At 53.1% G+C, this 12250-nt stretch overlaps 1 protein-coding gene across 3 annotated transcripts; it reads right to left on the minus strand.

The window, feature by feature from the left end:
- Positions 1–1671: 1671 nt before the first annotated feature.
- Positions 1672–8744, minus strand: SERPINE1 (serpin family E member 1). 3 transcript variants are annotated; one of them, XM_029220964.1, is made up of 9 exons: positions 8601–8744; positions 7659–7930; positions 6781–7014; positions 6051–6245; positions 5240–5438; positions 3696–3796; positions 3492–3578; positions 2882–2965; positions 1672–2552 (listed from the first exon to the last, which is right to left on the minus strand). In XM_029220964.1, exons 2-9 carry the CDS (start codon positions 7927–7929, stop codon positions 2515–2517), a joined length of 1209 nt encoding a protein of 402 aa, XP_029076797.1. In that variant the 5' UTR covers position 7930; positions 8601–8744; the 3' UTR covers positions 1672–2514. The 3 variants fall into 3 exon arrangements, with proteins under 3 accessions (XP_029076797.1, XP_029076798.1, XP_029076799.1); XM_029220965.1 differs by having other exon boundaries at positions 7659–8500; positions 8601–8668; XM_029220966.1 differs by having other exon boundaries at positions 7659–8236; positions 8601–8638.
- Positions 8745–12250: the final 3506 nt, after the last annotated feature.

Raw genomic sequence — 12250 nt, forward strand, 5'->3', positions numbered from 1 at the left:
AGGGGGGGGGGAAGGGTAAGCTGGGACGAAGTGAGAGAGTGGCATGGACATATATATACTACCAAATGTAAAATAGCTAGCTAGTGGGAAGCAGCCACATAACACAGGGAGATCAGCTTGGTGCTTTGTGACCACCTAGAGGGGTGGGATAGGGAGGGTGGGAGGGAGACGCAAGACGGAGGGGATATGGGGATGATATATGTATAGGTATAGCTGATTCACTTTGTTATACAGCAGAAACTAACACACCATTGTAAAGCAATTGTACTCCAATAAAGATGTTAAAAAAAAGAATCTGTGTAACAAAAGAGCCTTGTTCTCAAGGAACGTGCTATGTCAGTGGGGGTGGGGAGGATAACATGCACACTCAAAGAGCATACACACATGCACGCACTGTTACACACCAGGAGAAAGAAAGATGGGCACATGCCAAGCAGAGACCGATGACGTCGACTGGATCCATGGGCTATCCATGGTGGGGGAAATGGATCTGGTCTGGGTTTTGAGAAATGGGGAGTGGGGTAGGCATGGGGGAGGGTGGGGACATTTGGTGGGGAAGGAAATGGCATGAACAGAGATGGGAAGTGACAGGGGCAGTGAGCAGGTGTGTCTGGGCAGGTGGCAGGTGTTTGGGGAACCCTCTTTCCTTGTTGAGGATGATGCCCAAAGGGAGAATCATGTCCTGCACAGTATATCCCTGGAGGTCTTCTTGCAGAGCCCGGTGGCCAGCCCTGTGGATTCACCCATGACGGGACAGTGAGCCTTGAGCTTGTGGGTGTGTGTTTCATAAAGATCCCTTTCACCCGAGAGGTCTGTGAACTGACAGGGTTTGGATTTTGTACCGTGTGAAACATGGAAAGTCAAGGCCAGGGACGATTTTGGAGTATTTTTATTTATTTATTATTAAAAAAAACATTTTTTAGCTGCTTCTATATCAAAAGTGAAAAAGCATAGAATTCAACACACTTTCAGGAATGTTGGACCCCACATTTGGGCATCCTTGAGGGTACTGTGTGTGGCTCTCATTGTCCAGTGCATCATGAAAAAAGAACAAAAACACACAAAGAACGAAGATTTTTCACTGAGGGGCACAGTGGGATGATTAGGGTTCTATGAGGTTGCATTCGTTCGACGCCTATGTGCAATTCTTCAATAAATTGGTCTTCATGCCTTACCCCCCAGCTAGTTGGCTTTCAGAAGGATTATCTAACGGGGGTAATTGAGCCCGAGCTTCTTGCTGTCTCTCTCATTCTCTCTCTCTCTGTCTCTCTCTCTCTCTCTCTCTCACGTGTCCACAGCTCACACACAGCAGCCGGAAATGACACACTGAAGTGAGTCACCAATGCGGCTGTGAGTCACCATGTAATTGGGGAAAGTTCTGTCCTGCTAGGTCGTGTAGCCCCTTGCACTCCTGCTCCTAAGTATATTGGAAAATTTTGAAACAACAGCTCTGTCTGCCTTCACCTACCACATCCTTTTGGTCCTAAAGTGGGCTGAAGTTGGACAGTCCTGGCAGGGGTCCTGCTCCACGGAGTGGAAAGGCCAGGAGAGGAGCGATGGGATTCGGGCAGCCACCAGGTGGCAGTGTGGGCCCTATCACTCCCGCTGCCAGGAGGGGAATGACAGGCAAGTGGCCACTCCTGAGGTGCAATGACACAGACCACAAAGGAACACTATGAACAAGTTTAAATAATATGTTTTCTCCATAGTCCTTTCTCTCTCACAAGCACACAAGGACAAGGATGTGATAAATGCTCAAGGACACCCCTGGCATCCCACCCTCCCCACCAGGATATTGGCGCCAAGAACGAGGCATAAATCTCATCTCTCTCCCTCTATTTCTGCAACATAAAGTTTGTGGGAAGCAGAAAGCTGCTTCTCTGAGTAAACAAGCCACCTACACTCCAAAATAATATATGCACACTGTTTCTGGGGAGGGAGCAGCCAGGCCTGGGTGGGTCTCGTGCCTCTGAGCTGGGGGAGGACAGACCATGACATGAAAGAGTGTTTCTCCCATTGGCCTTCTTTGGCCTGCAGCCAGCTTTCTCAGCAGTAGCAGACAGTGCAAGAGTGACGGCAACGTGACCGGAACACAAATTATTTCTAGCGAACACACAAAAGCTCCTTCCTGTAAGCCTTGTGGTGCCATCCTGCCAGGGCCTCAGTGGGATCCAGGTCCGAAGACCCGAACAGGCAGAGCGATGGGCTGAAGCAGCCGCGCAAATGATCCTGGGAGTTCTGCAGTCTTGTTGGGAGACCTTCGGGGCATTGTGCTTCCGAAGTCTCTCCCAGGGTCTCCGCTGGGGAGTTTAACTCAAAGGTCCTCTTTCCCCCTCCTGGGAGAGCCGGAGGTCTAAGAAACAGATTCGAAAGATTTACCATTAAAAAAAAAAAAAAGATAAATATCTTCTCTTTCTCCAGAAAAATGAATTAAAATAAAAATTCTTTGCTCTGGAGTTTCTTCTTCTTGGACATCTCCAGTTCCGTCCCAGATGAGGGCTGCATTTCCCATGGTCAGGGTTCCATCACTTGGCCCATGAAAAGGACAGTTCCTGAGGACGGAAGAATCATGGGAGATGAGAAGGGGGGGGAAGGGGAACAGCACAGCTCACCCAGCTGGGTGTTTACGGATGAACTGAGATACAGGGAGATGAGTGAGTGCCTGGAGGCACAGCTGCTCTAGTGACTAAGCTGGGACTGGGGGACAGACTGAGCACCCCGTCTGGAGAGAGCACTGCCTCCGAGGAGGGTAAGGGGAACAGAGCTATGATTCCTTGCCTGGAGTCCTCTTGGGGGGAGTGGGGGTGTCTACACCTGCCCGGACTAGTGCCCGAGTCCAGGAGAGCGGGGGGGGGGGGTGTCTCCCGGGCCCCCGGCTCACCTGTGGGGTTATGCCGCACCACGAAGAGGAAGGGTCTGTCCATGATGATCTCCTCGGGGGCCATTCGGGCTGAGACTGTAAGGGCTGGAAAAGAAGGGACCACGTCTTAGAGCGGAGGGACGTGGGCACGGAAGCCTGGATTGTTCACAGGTGATCCAGTGACAGTGGCACTGGGATGGGGGCGTTTTAGGAGGCTCAGTTATTTCCTGGATGTGAACCCTAAAAGTGTTGGGATGTCCTCTGAGGCCTGGTTTCCTCCAGGAATTGGGTAGAGATCTCTCAGGTAGTCACTCGCAGGCACGTTTATCTAAACCCTTTTAGGGCGTATTGGAAGCAAGTGCCTCGTGACTGACCACTGAGAGCAAAGCCAGGACCTCACAGTCAGAGGACCTCAGAGCCAGTGGGGAGGGGGCGGGGTGCCGGGGAAAGCAGGCCTGTATTCTAGTGGGATCGGGGTGATGCGCTCCACACAGGAAGCGAAGCTCTACCAGGAGAGACACTGGTGGGCAGTGGGGTCTTCCCAGTTCACCCAGGGTCTGGGTGCCAGACCGCGGCCCCTCCTGGAAGCCTGGGGCTGAGACTTGCCAGACCTCACCTGAGCCTGACTCACCTGTGGAGGAGGACGCCACCGTGCCGCTCTCATTCACCTCAATCTTCACTTTCTGTAGCGCCTGCGACACATACAGAAGCTCTTGATCTGAAACAGAGGTGGATACCAAAACACATCAGCTTTGGTTCTCAGTGAGAAGCTCCTTAGTCCTCTTAAGGACCCCACTGTCCACCAGGGGAAGAAAGTGAAAGGAAAACCTCTTACCTGAAAGTCTTGAGAAGTCTGCCTGGTTTGGCCTAAACATGTCGGTCATTCCCAAGTTCTCCAGGGGCCTCCTGAGGTCAACTTCACTCTCCAGGGAGAACCTGCAGACAGGAGCAGGACACAGCTCAAGCTCAGGCCACCTCTAACCCCACCAAGTATCTCCGTCCCCACAGACCAACAGGATGGGGACTGATGTGAAAGTAGAAGTGGGGGCTTCCCTGGTGGTGCAGTGGTTAAGCATCCTCCTGCCAATGCAGGGGACATGGGTTCGAGCCCTGATCCGGGAAGATCCCACATACCACAGAGCAACTAAGCCCATGTGCCACGACTACTGAGCCTGAGCTCTAGAGCCCGCGAGCCACAACTACTGAGCCCACGCGCCTAGAGCCCGTGCTCCGCAGCTTCTCTGAGAAGCCTGTGCACCGCAACGAAGAGTAGCCCCCACTGGCCCAACTAGAGAAAGCCCGCACGCAGCAACGAAGACCCAACACAGCCAAAATAAATAAATAAATAAATAAATAGATTTAAAAAAAAAAAAAGAAAGTAGAAGTGGGAAGCTTGTTTTTTCAAATCCGTTTGCAAGGTCTCTTCCTTGCTGGGAGATTCTAGTACTAATGAACATTTTCCTGCAATCTCCCCACCCCCTTGAACCTATGACTAATTACTTTCCTCAAATAAGGCAGTAGTTTGAGCACAATTATACTCAGCCTGACTGGGGAGGGAGGGGGCAGGGCAAATTCTTCTGCAAGGATATTTGAACAAAAACCTTGTCTGTAGATTGTGTTCTGAGAGCTGAGCCTGAGGAGGACTCCAGCAGCGAGGCTTTGGGGCTCTCGCTCTGCTTCCCATCAGGGCACAGCTAATTACCTCTATTTTTTTTTTTTTTTGAGAGAGAGAGAGAGTGTGTGCTAACCAACTAAATGATCCTCTTTCCCTAAGCCTGGCATTATGGCATCTGGGAATTTGGGGTAAGCATGGTGGGAAGCTTCCCCACAATTCTGGAATTATCCAGCCTCAGCCTCCGGCACCCTCTTTGCTTCTGCAGAAGGATTTTTAAAACTCTGCTTCGTTGGAAGCCAGCTAGAAGCTGTAGTTCTGGCTGTTTCATCTGCAGAAGTGATTCCTTTTGTCTCCATTGTTTAGATGCTAACTTGAAGAGATGGGGGTGGGAGTGAGGGGCATTCCTAAAAGAGTGTAGATCAACGTATTCCCCTCCACCCCAACCCTGCATCATCTATCTCTCTGGCTCTTCCTTTGGCTAGCTTTTGCTGGGTATTCAGAGGGTGGTAAATGTGGGGCATGGTATAGAAAACTCCCCCGCTGCCCTCCAGCAGAAGAGGGATGATGAGAGGAATCTTAATCAAACCCAGGCCGGAGTGTTTCCCATCAGCCACCCACACATGTCCCTGTCCCTACCCTGCAGATGTCACGTTTGGGAAACTCCACATGGAGGTGGCACTTTCAGGGAACCAGGGGAGAGGGGAGGGGGTAGGCAGAGGGGACTAGAGCATTGGCAAGTGTGGCAAGAGCAAAGGGTGGCTTACTTGGGCAGGACCAGGAGGCGGGTCAGTCTGGTCATGTTCCCTCTCCACTGGCTGATGAGCTGGGCATCCAGAATGCTGGTGAGGGCAGAGAGAGGCACCTCTTTTTCGTAGGGGGCAGCAATGAACATGCTGAGCGTGTTCCCATGGTAGGGCAATTCCAGGACGTCGTAGTAATGGCCGTCGGGGGTGGAGAACTCAGCTGTGAAGACACCAAGATGGCGCATTGGCAATGGCTCCAGCTCTTGTTGGTTCTAACCCAGCACTGGCTTTTCAACTGGTCCTCCTGTCCCCTCCACTCTTTGGAAGCCAGCTCTCCATCCTAGCTTTTGAGGCTCCCCCACCCCACCACTCCCCTGTTCAATGCCTTTATTCCCATTTCCCTTCTCTTCTGCTAAATCACAGTGTCTTCTGGGTTCTCTGTCTCCTGTTGGCCTTCTTCACCTTCACAGCCTTCTCCCCAGTACCCAGCTACTAATTCATTCCAATCCCCATCTCCTTAATCTCAACTTTCACATCACTCTTCCCCAGAAGGATCTGTGAACCCCAGGTTATCACACTAGAACCACATGAAGATGAGAGATGGGGTCAAAGTGGTCAAATATGGGCCTGAGGGAATTTCTGGATTTCAGCTTCATCTTGCACAAGGTAAAAGCTACTTTCTGCTGCTCTGATAATCCCAGTGTCTCCTACCTGGGGAGTCTTTGTCACAGCTGGGGTGTATTCTAGGGTTTCTCCTCCCTTAGAGGGGATGCCCCCCAGGGATGAGGTGCAGTCACTGTGGGACTTGGGGAAGGGAGGGTCTTGCACTTACTGTAGTTGAACTTGTTGGTCTGAGCCATCATGGGCACAGAGACAGTGCTGCCATCGGACTTGTGGAAGAGGCGGTGGTGGGTGCTCGACTCTAGAAAAGGCATCTTCCACTGGCCGTTGAAGTAGAGGGCGTTTACCAGTACCAGGCGTGTCAGCTGGTCCACAGCCCCTTCGCCAAGTAGGTCGCTGATCATGCCTGTGGGAAATCGAGGCGATCAGGAGGCTAGATATTTTTAAATCCTTTTAGATGGTCCTCTTTAGCGCCCAGTCCTCCAATGGATATGTGTCAGAAGGGATTCCGTCAGAAGACAGGCTGGGTAAGGTTTAGTGAACCTATCTAGTTGCTTTCAACCCCTTTCATCTTCCTAAGAGTCTCAGAAAGCCTTCCAGCTCACCACACTTTCGTGGTCTTGGGATCCTGTCCAGGATCAGACCTGGAAATATGTCTCCCCTTACTTTGCTCCCTAAGCTGCAGTCTTGACGGGTTGTGCGTGACCCTTGTCATGGTTATTACTGTTCTTATAACACCTCGCAATACTTTTTAGGGATGACTTTAGAGTTGGTTCACGGGGAAAGCCTAATTATGGAAAAACATGATGCTTTGATTCTTAAAGCACTTGACCTGTCTACAGAGCAGAAGATGCTGGAAGGGAGAGGTCAGGACACTTGGGATTTGAATCCCTTTTCTCTGCAGGCCCTTGGGAACTGGCCTCCTTTCCCTGCCTGCTCACCTTTTGTGTGTCTTTTCACCCAGTCGTTGACGATGAACCTGGCTCTCTCTGTCTCTGAGAAGTCCACCTGCTTGACTGTGGTGCGGAACAGCCTGAAGAAGTGGGGCATGAAACCCTGGACCAGCTTCAGATCCCGCTGCACAAAGATGGCATCAGCCGTGCTGATCTCATCCTTATTCCATGGTCCCATGAGCTCCTTGTACAGTTGATGGAGGGCAGGGGCCATGCCCTTCTCTGGGCCAAAGCGGGGAGGAAAGGACACATTAAGGTCATCTCAAACCCAGGGCTCCCAGTGGGGCTAACTTCCCCTAACCCTGCCCACATGCACAGGACTCTTCTGCTCCCCCAGAGGTCTCTGGATGGAGATTTCATTCCAAACCTTAATCTTTCCTGCATCTCCCTCTTTTCTTCAAAAATCTTAGGTCCTAACCCTTATCTTTGGCTTGGAATATTTTTCTCTGTTTTTAAGTTATAAACCCTAATTTTTTCTTTTAATAATAACAGTAGCTGTCAGGCACTTCACGTGCATCGTTCTAGCTGGCCCTTACAACAGCCCCATGTGGTGGATACTTTTATTGTCCCCATTTTGGAGATGAGGACACTGAGGTTCGGAGGGGTTAAGGTCACACAGTATATGAGTGGTGAGGCAGGGCTGTTTTATACCAGATCCACTGGCCCGTACACCTTGTGACTGTCCAATAACCAAGTGACACAGGGTGTGGTGAGAAGAAGATGCAGTGGTCCATCCCTGTGGCATGGGAGGACAGGAGTTGGCTCAGCTAAGCTGGGGTCAGCCCTTCCTCTGCCTCTGGTCGGTTACACCCCTGTCCTGGGAAGACCACGTGAATGCCCGCCTCCCACTCTGCCCCATCTCTCACCATCCACCTTGAATTGCATCGCCTCTTGGATCTGCCGCTGCGTTTCTCCTCCTGTGGTCAGCTGTAACATGGCCATGACTGAGGCTACCCCATAGGGTGAGAAAACCATGTTGAGGTCCTTGGAGGCCTGCACCACCTGCTGAAACACTTTCACTCCAAAGTCTGCGGCGAGGTGGGCCGCCGGAGACTGGTGATGGTAGGAGGCAGACCCTTCACGGAAGATGAGGGCCACGCCCAGTGCGAGGCAGGCAAAGACAGGAGACCTCGGCATCCTAGAGTCAGTGGAGAAGGATCTGACGAGGGAGTAGTTCCGGAAGGATGGTGAGTAGGGAGGGGTGGTGGGACCCCAGCCACGGCCGGGCTCCCCACGCTTGCCGCTAGCAGAAGATACGTGAACGGGGGGGGCAAGACAGAAACTGCGGCGGGTTCAGATCCTGAGTCTTTTCCCCTCTGTCTCAGCCCCAGGGAGTCTTTTTTTTTTTTTTTTTCCCAGGGAGTCTTAAGTGCGCTTTCACCTGTGGGAATCTTGGAACCCGCTGGCTCCACCCTCCAAGAGATCTCCTTTCCCTTCCAGGAGGCTGAAAGATGAAATGATCATAACATCTGTGATTTACACGATGCTTTTTAATTCTCTTGTGATGCTTTCACAATCATGGCTTCATTCAAGCTGGCAGGCATGAAAAACCCCTTTCCTGCGCTGGGAAGGGGGAATGTCTCAATGGAGAGGGTCCAAGAGAAGTGAGGCCCTTGCTTCTGGGTGGTGGGATTGTTGGGGGGTCCTGCGCATCTTCCCCGCTCTCCTGTGATCACTGATATGACGGGATCATCTCAGGGCTGCAGGTCTCCGGGGAAAGAAAGAGGAACACTGGGGATCGTCTGCAGAGGGGTGCTCCCTGCCTTAGCCCGAGGTCCGGAGATGGAGAGAGTTTGCTTTTCTCTTACCTGAAATTCTCAAGGTGCCTTGTGACGGTCAGTTTGTCCTGCTGCTGCTGGGGCTTCGGGTGTTGACCGTGGTGGCTACTCCTCTGCTGGGGAGGGGGTGTGGCTCTTTGGACAGTGCTCTTGGTCTTTCAGCCAGATGCAGCTGTGCTCCTCTGGAGGCTGAGGCTTCCCTTTATACCAGATGTGGGCCGGAAGTAGATTAACTCATGGCCCGGCCCCGCCCACTTTCTGGCTCTGGAAGTCTGTCTGAACAGCAGCCGGGCCCCCTCAGCACCTCCCTCTGTGGGACTTGCTGAGGCATCTGTGTGTGTGTGCGTGCTGCCCTGTGTGTGTACATGTGAGAGAGAGGGCTTGGAACAATTGAGCAAATCCTGGTTGCCTTGACCCCAGGGCCTCCCTTGATTCTGCTGCCCTCTGCCTCGGGATGTTACGCCAGCTTGACCCCTGGCACCCAGTGCTCACTTTCCCCAGTGCTCAGTGTAGGGAAATGATTTACACTTCCCCCTTTTCCTTTGGAGAAACAGATCGCTGCAGAGTTATCAAAGAAACTAAAGATCCTGCAGACTTTTGTCCACCAGCTCCATGCACTGGCCAAACTGGGAAGAACACCCCTCCCTCTTCCTGACTACATCCCAGCAGCCAGAGGGCCCGGAGCGTGCCATGTGATCGTCTGGGTTTTGACTGTCTAGGACATGAGCCTGGTGGAGAACTCCCTCCCCCCTTTCCGTCTTCCCTGCCAAGCGCCTGCCAGCCCGTCCATCGGGTGATGTGTGGCTGACTCCCCCACGTGTCCAGACTCTGGTGGTGTCCCCAGGGCTCTCTTTGTGTCAACAGTCCTGTATGGCTGGGATTTGAGGTGTGCTGGGTGGGGTGGTGGGTAACCGGGGTAAAGGGGTAAAGCCTTGGTGGGAAATTAGGAGCCCAGTGTGTAGGTTTCATTTTTCTGAGCCACCCGCTGTGACTGGGGAGGATTACGTCTTATCATTTTCCTCCAGATGCAAACATTTGGAGGGCTGGAGTGGCGGCGGTAGGGATGGAAGTAAGGGCGTCAATTCATGGCGGGTTTACGGGGTGTGCTTCTAGGACACTGGGATTAGGGGTGGCAAAGTGGCCAAAGAATTCTATAGACGGTGGACGTTGGCTAGAGGCCAGTTTGTAGGACTGGGCTGGTGCATTTAGGGGTCTGGTGGCACCCTTGGCTGTGTAGCCTGATGTTGTGGACAGGGTAGTTCCAGAGGGGTCCTGGGGGGGATGGAGCCCTTGACTTGGGTGGCGGAGTCCACACACTGTCATGTTTTGTGTAGGTGTTGGGGTTCAACTGGGAGTATCCATGGAGACAGCCGGTAGCAGAATCACAGGAAGTTTAAGTGGGTGGATGTGTCGGGATGTTTGTTTTGGATTTTTTAAGTAAACAGATACCAAGGGCAACTGCAGCTGGAGGACTTTCCCATTTTCACTCTGCCTCCACCTTTGTTTTCCCTGTTGCCCCTGGGAACCAGGTGGGAATGTGGGGTGGCACGAAGAGAAGGGGAAGCCTCCAAGCCATCTCCTAACCCCAGAAAGGCCCCAATGCCTTGCCCTTCACCCTTGGGGGCCACAGGGGGACAGGGACCTGGGAGTCTGTGTTGGGAGTGCCAAGCCCCAAGTTGGAAGAGCAGTGGGTCAAGAGGCGGCTGGGGGCTTCCCTGGTGGCGCAGTGGTTGAGAGTCCGCCTGCCGATGCAGGGGACGTGGGTTCGTGCCCTGGTCCGGGAAGATCCCACATGCCGCGTGGAGCGGCTGGGCCTGTGAGCCATGGCCGCTGAGCCTGTGCTCCGCAACGGGAGAGGCCATGACAGTGAGAGGCCCGCGTACCGCAAAAAAAAAAAAAAAAAAAAAAGAGGCAGCTGGACCTGCCCTCCAGGTGCCCCGCTGTCTGGTCTCTCCAGCCACTTCAGCTGAGCCTCATGCCTTCCTCCATGGGCTATTCCAGAAGCTGTTGTCTCTCTCCTCGCCCAGCCTCAGCCATAAAAGCCCTTTTGTTTTCTGGGACCGCCTGGGTCCTGCCAGGGCAGTGACCATTTCTGTCCCCACCCCTGGACCTGAATGATCCTGTTGCCGTTCCAGAAAAGCCCCTCTGTCCCTGGGCACAGGAGCACCTGGGAGCAGCTCTATGTCCTGTTGGAGAGAGAAGGGGTACGCTTTACCTTGGAAACAGAAAGGGCTGACTTACTAAGGGGTCTTTTCCCAAACTGGAGGAGACTTGTAGGTGTCTAGTGGGTGTGGATTAGAAACTGAGGCAAAGCCTAGTGTAACTGTGCCATGCTGGGTTTTCTGACCCTCCCTTTGACTTTCTGATCACTTGGGGCCGCCAGAGGATCTAAACCCAGACTTGATCGTGGTCCCTGCCTCTCCTCTCCGTGAAACGACCTTGCCTCCCCCTGGTCTGCCCTCAGGGGATCTTCTCCACACCAGGGTGCAGTCCAATCGCCCGCTGCCCCAAAGCAGACCTCCCTGCAACGTCCTTCTCAGAATCCAGCCTGACTCAAGGAGCTGTCACTTTCCCTGAACACCAAACAGCCTTGACCCCGTCACCTCTTTCAAGCATTGGCTCTTTCTTAAGGGGTCAAAAGTCCCTACTGTTGAGATAACTGGATCTCTGACTCCTGGCGGGTCAGAGGTAAGAGGATGAGTTACAGGGCTGTGGATTTCTGGGGAAAGTTCCGGTTCTAGCCAACTGGGAAAGATGTTTTCATCTGCTCTGAACAGGTGTTTCGTGACGAGATCAGACTCACACTTTCCGTGACTGTCCCCCTACCCTGTCCCCATCCCACCCCCCAGTAGCCCTGCTTCCACTGGGGCCTCCGCCATGCTGGTCTTCCCTCCAACGCTTTACCTCCTGCCCCGCAGTTGCCCTCTAGCTCTCTGCTCTTCCGCTTTGCTTCCCCTTTGCTCTCCAAGCCCCAGGTACCCACCCTCTTTTTCTCTTTCCTTTTCTCCCTCTGAGACTCCCTCTTCTTATCGCTTCTACTCATCCCTCCATCCACTGGGAATCTCCATCCCCTCCCGCCCGTCTCCTCTAGTCTCAGCCATGTGAGCTCTCTCCCCGTTTTCCCCCTCTCTCTTTTCTGCTCTCCGTGACTCAATCCCTCTTTCCCTCTCCTCTCCTTGTGCAGAATCCCTTTTACAGTCAAATGCTCTGCTCCAGGCCTTCCTGTGGGAAGAAGAGGCTGCCTCCTATCAGTTACACAGGCTCCCTGGAATGTTAAGAGCCGGCCTCCTGACTCTTGGTAATTTCACTGGGAGAGCCGGGGGTGGCAGAAGGCCGGGGTCCTACTAACTCACAGTGCTATTTCTGGCCTGGTGGTTTTCCAAAGAATACAACACCCAAAATAGCTTGTGTTTGGGCTGGGCTCTCAGCCCCATCTTGTAGGAGTGAGCCGAGGCCTGGGCTGTGTGTCAGCTTTTTCTCATTGAAGATCACGGCCCTGGGACAGCCCGACAGACATGGGCCACCTCGGCCTGTCCAAGGTCCCTACTCACACTGCCGCCAAGCCTGACTCCCCCCTAATCTGCCACCATAAGCCCCTCTCCTTTACGCTTTCTCCAGCCGCCACCTCCAGCCATCTCGCCTTAAATTCCCGTGACAGTAAAACCTGCATCCCCCAACGT

This window comes from Monodon monoceros, unplaced genomic scaffold (genome assembly GCF_005190385.1).
Source record: "Monodon monoceros isolate NGI ecotype Baffin Bay Population unplaced genomic scaffold, NGI_Narwhal_1 Super_Scaffold_13, whole genome shotgun sequence".
Taxonomy (NCBI): Eukaryota; Metazoa; Chordata; class Mammalia; order Artiodactyla; family Monodontidae; genus Monodon; species Monodon monoceros.

Coding starts and splice junctions, on each gene's coding strand:
- SERPINE1 (XM_029220964.1), bottom strand. CDS start 7,929: ATGCCGAGGTCTCCTGTCTTTGCCTGCCTCGCACTGGGCGTGGCCCTC. Junction 7,015..7,658: donor GATGCAATTCAAGGTGGATG/GTGAGAGATGGG, acceptor GCTTTGGCCCAG/AGAAGGGCATGGCCCCTGCC. Junction 5,439..6,050: donor GACCAACAAGTTCAACTACA/GTAAGTGCAAGA, acceptor GTGTCTTCACAG/CTGAGTTCTCCACCCCCGAC.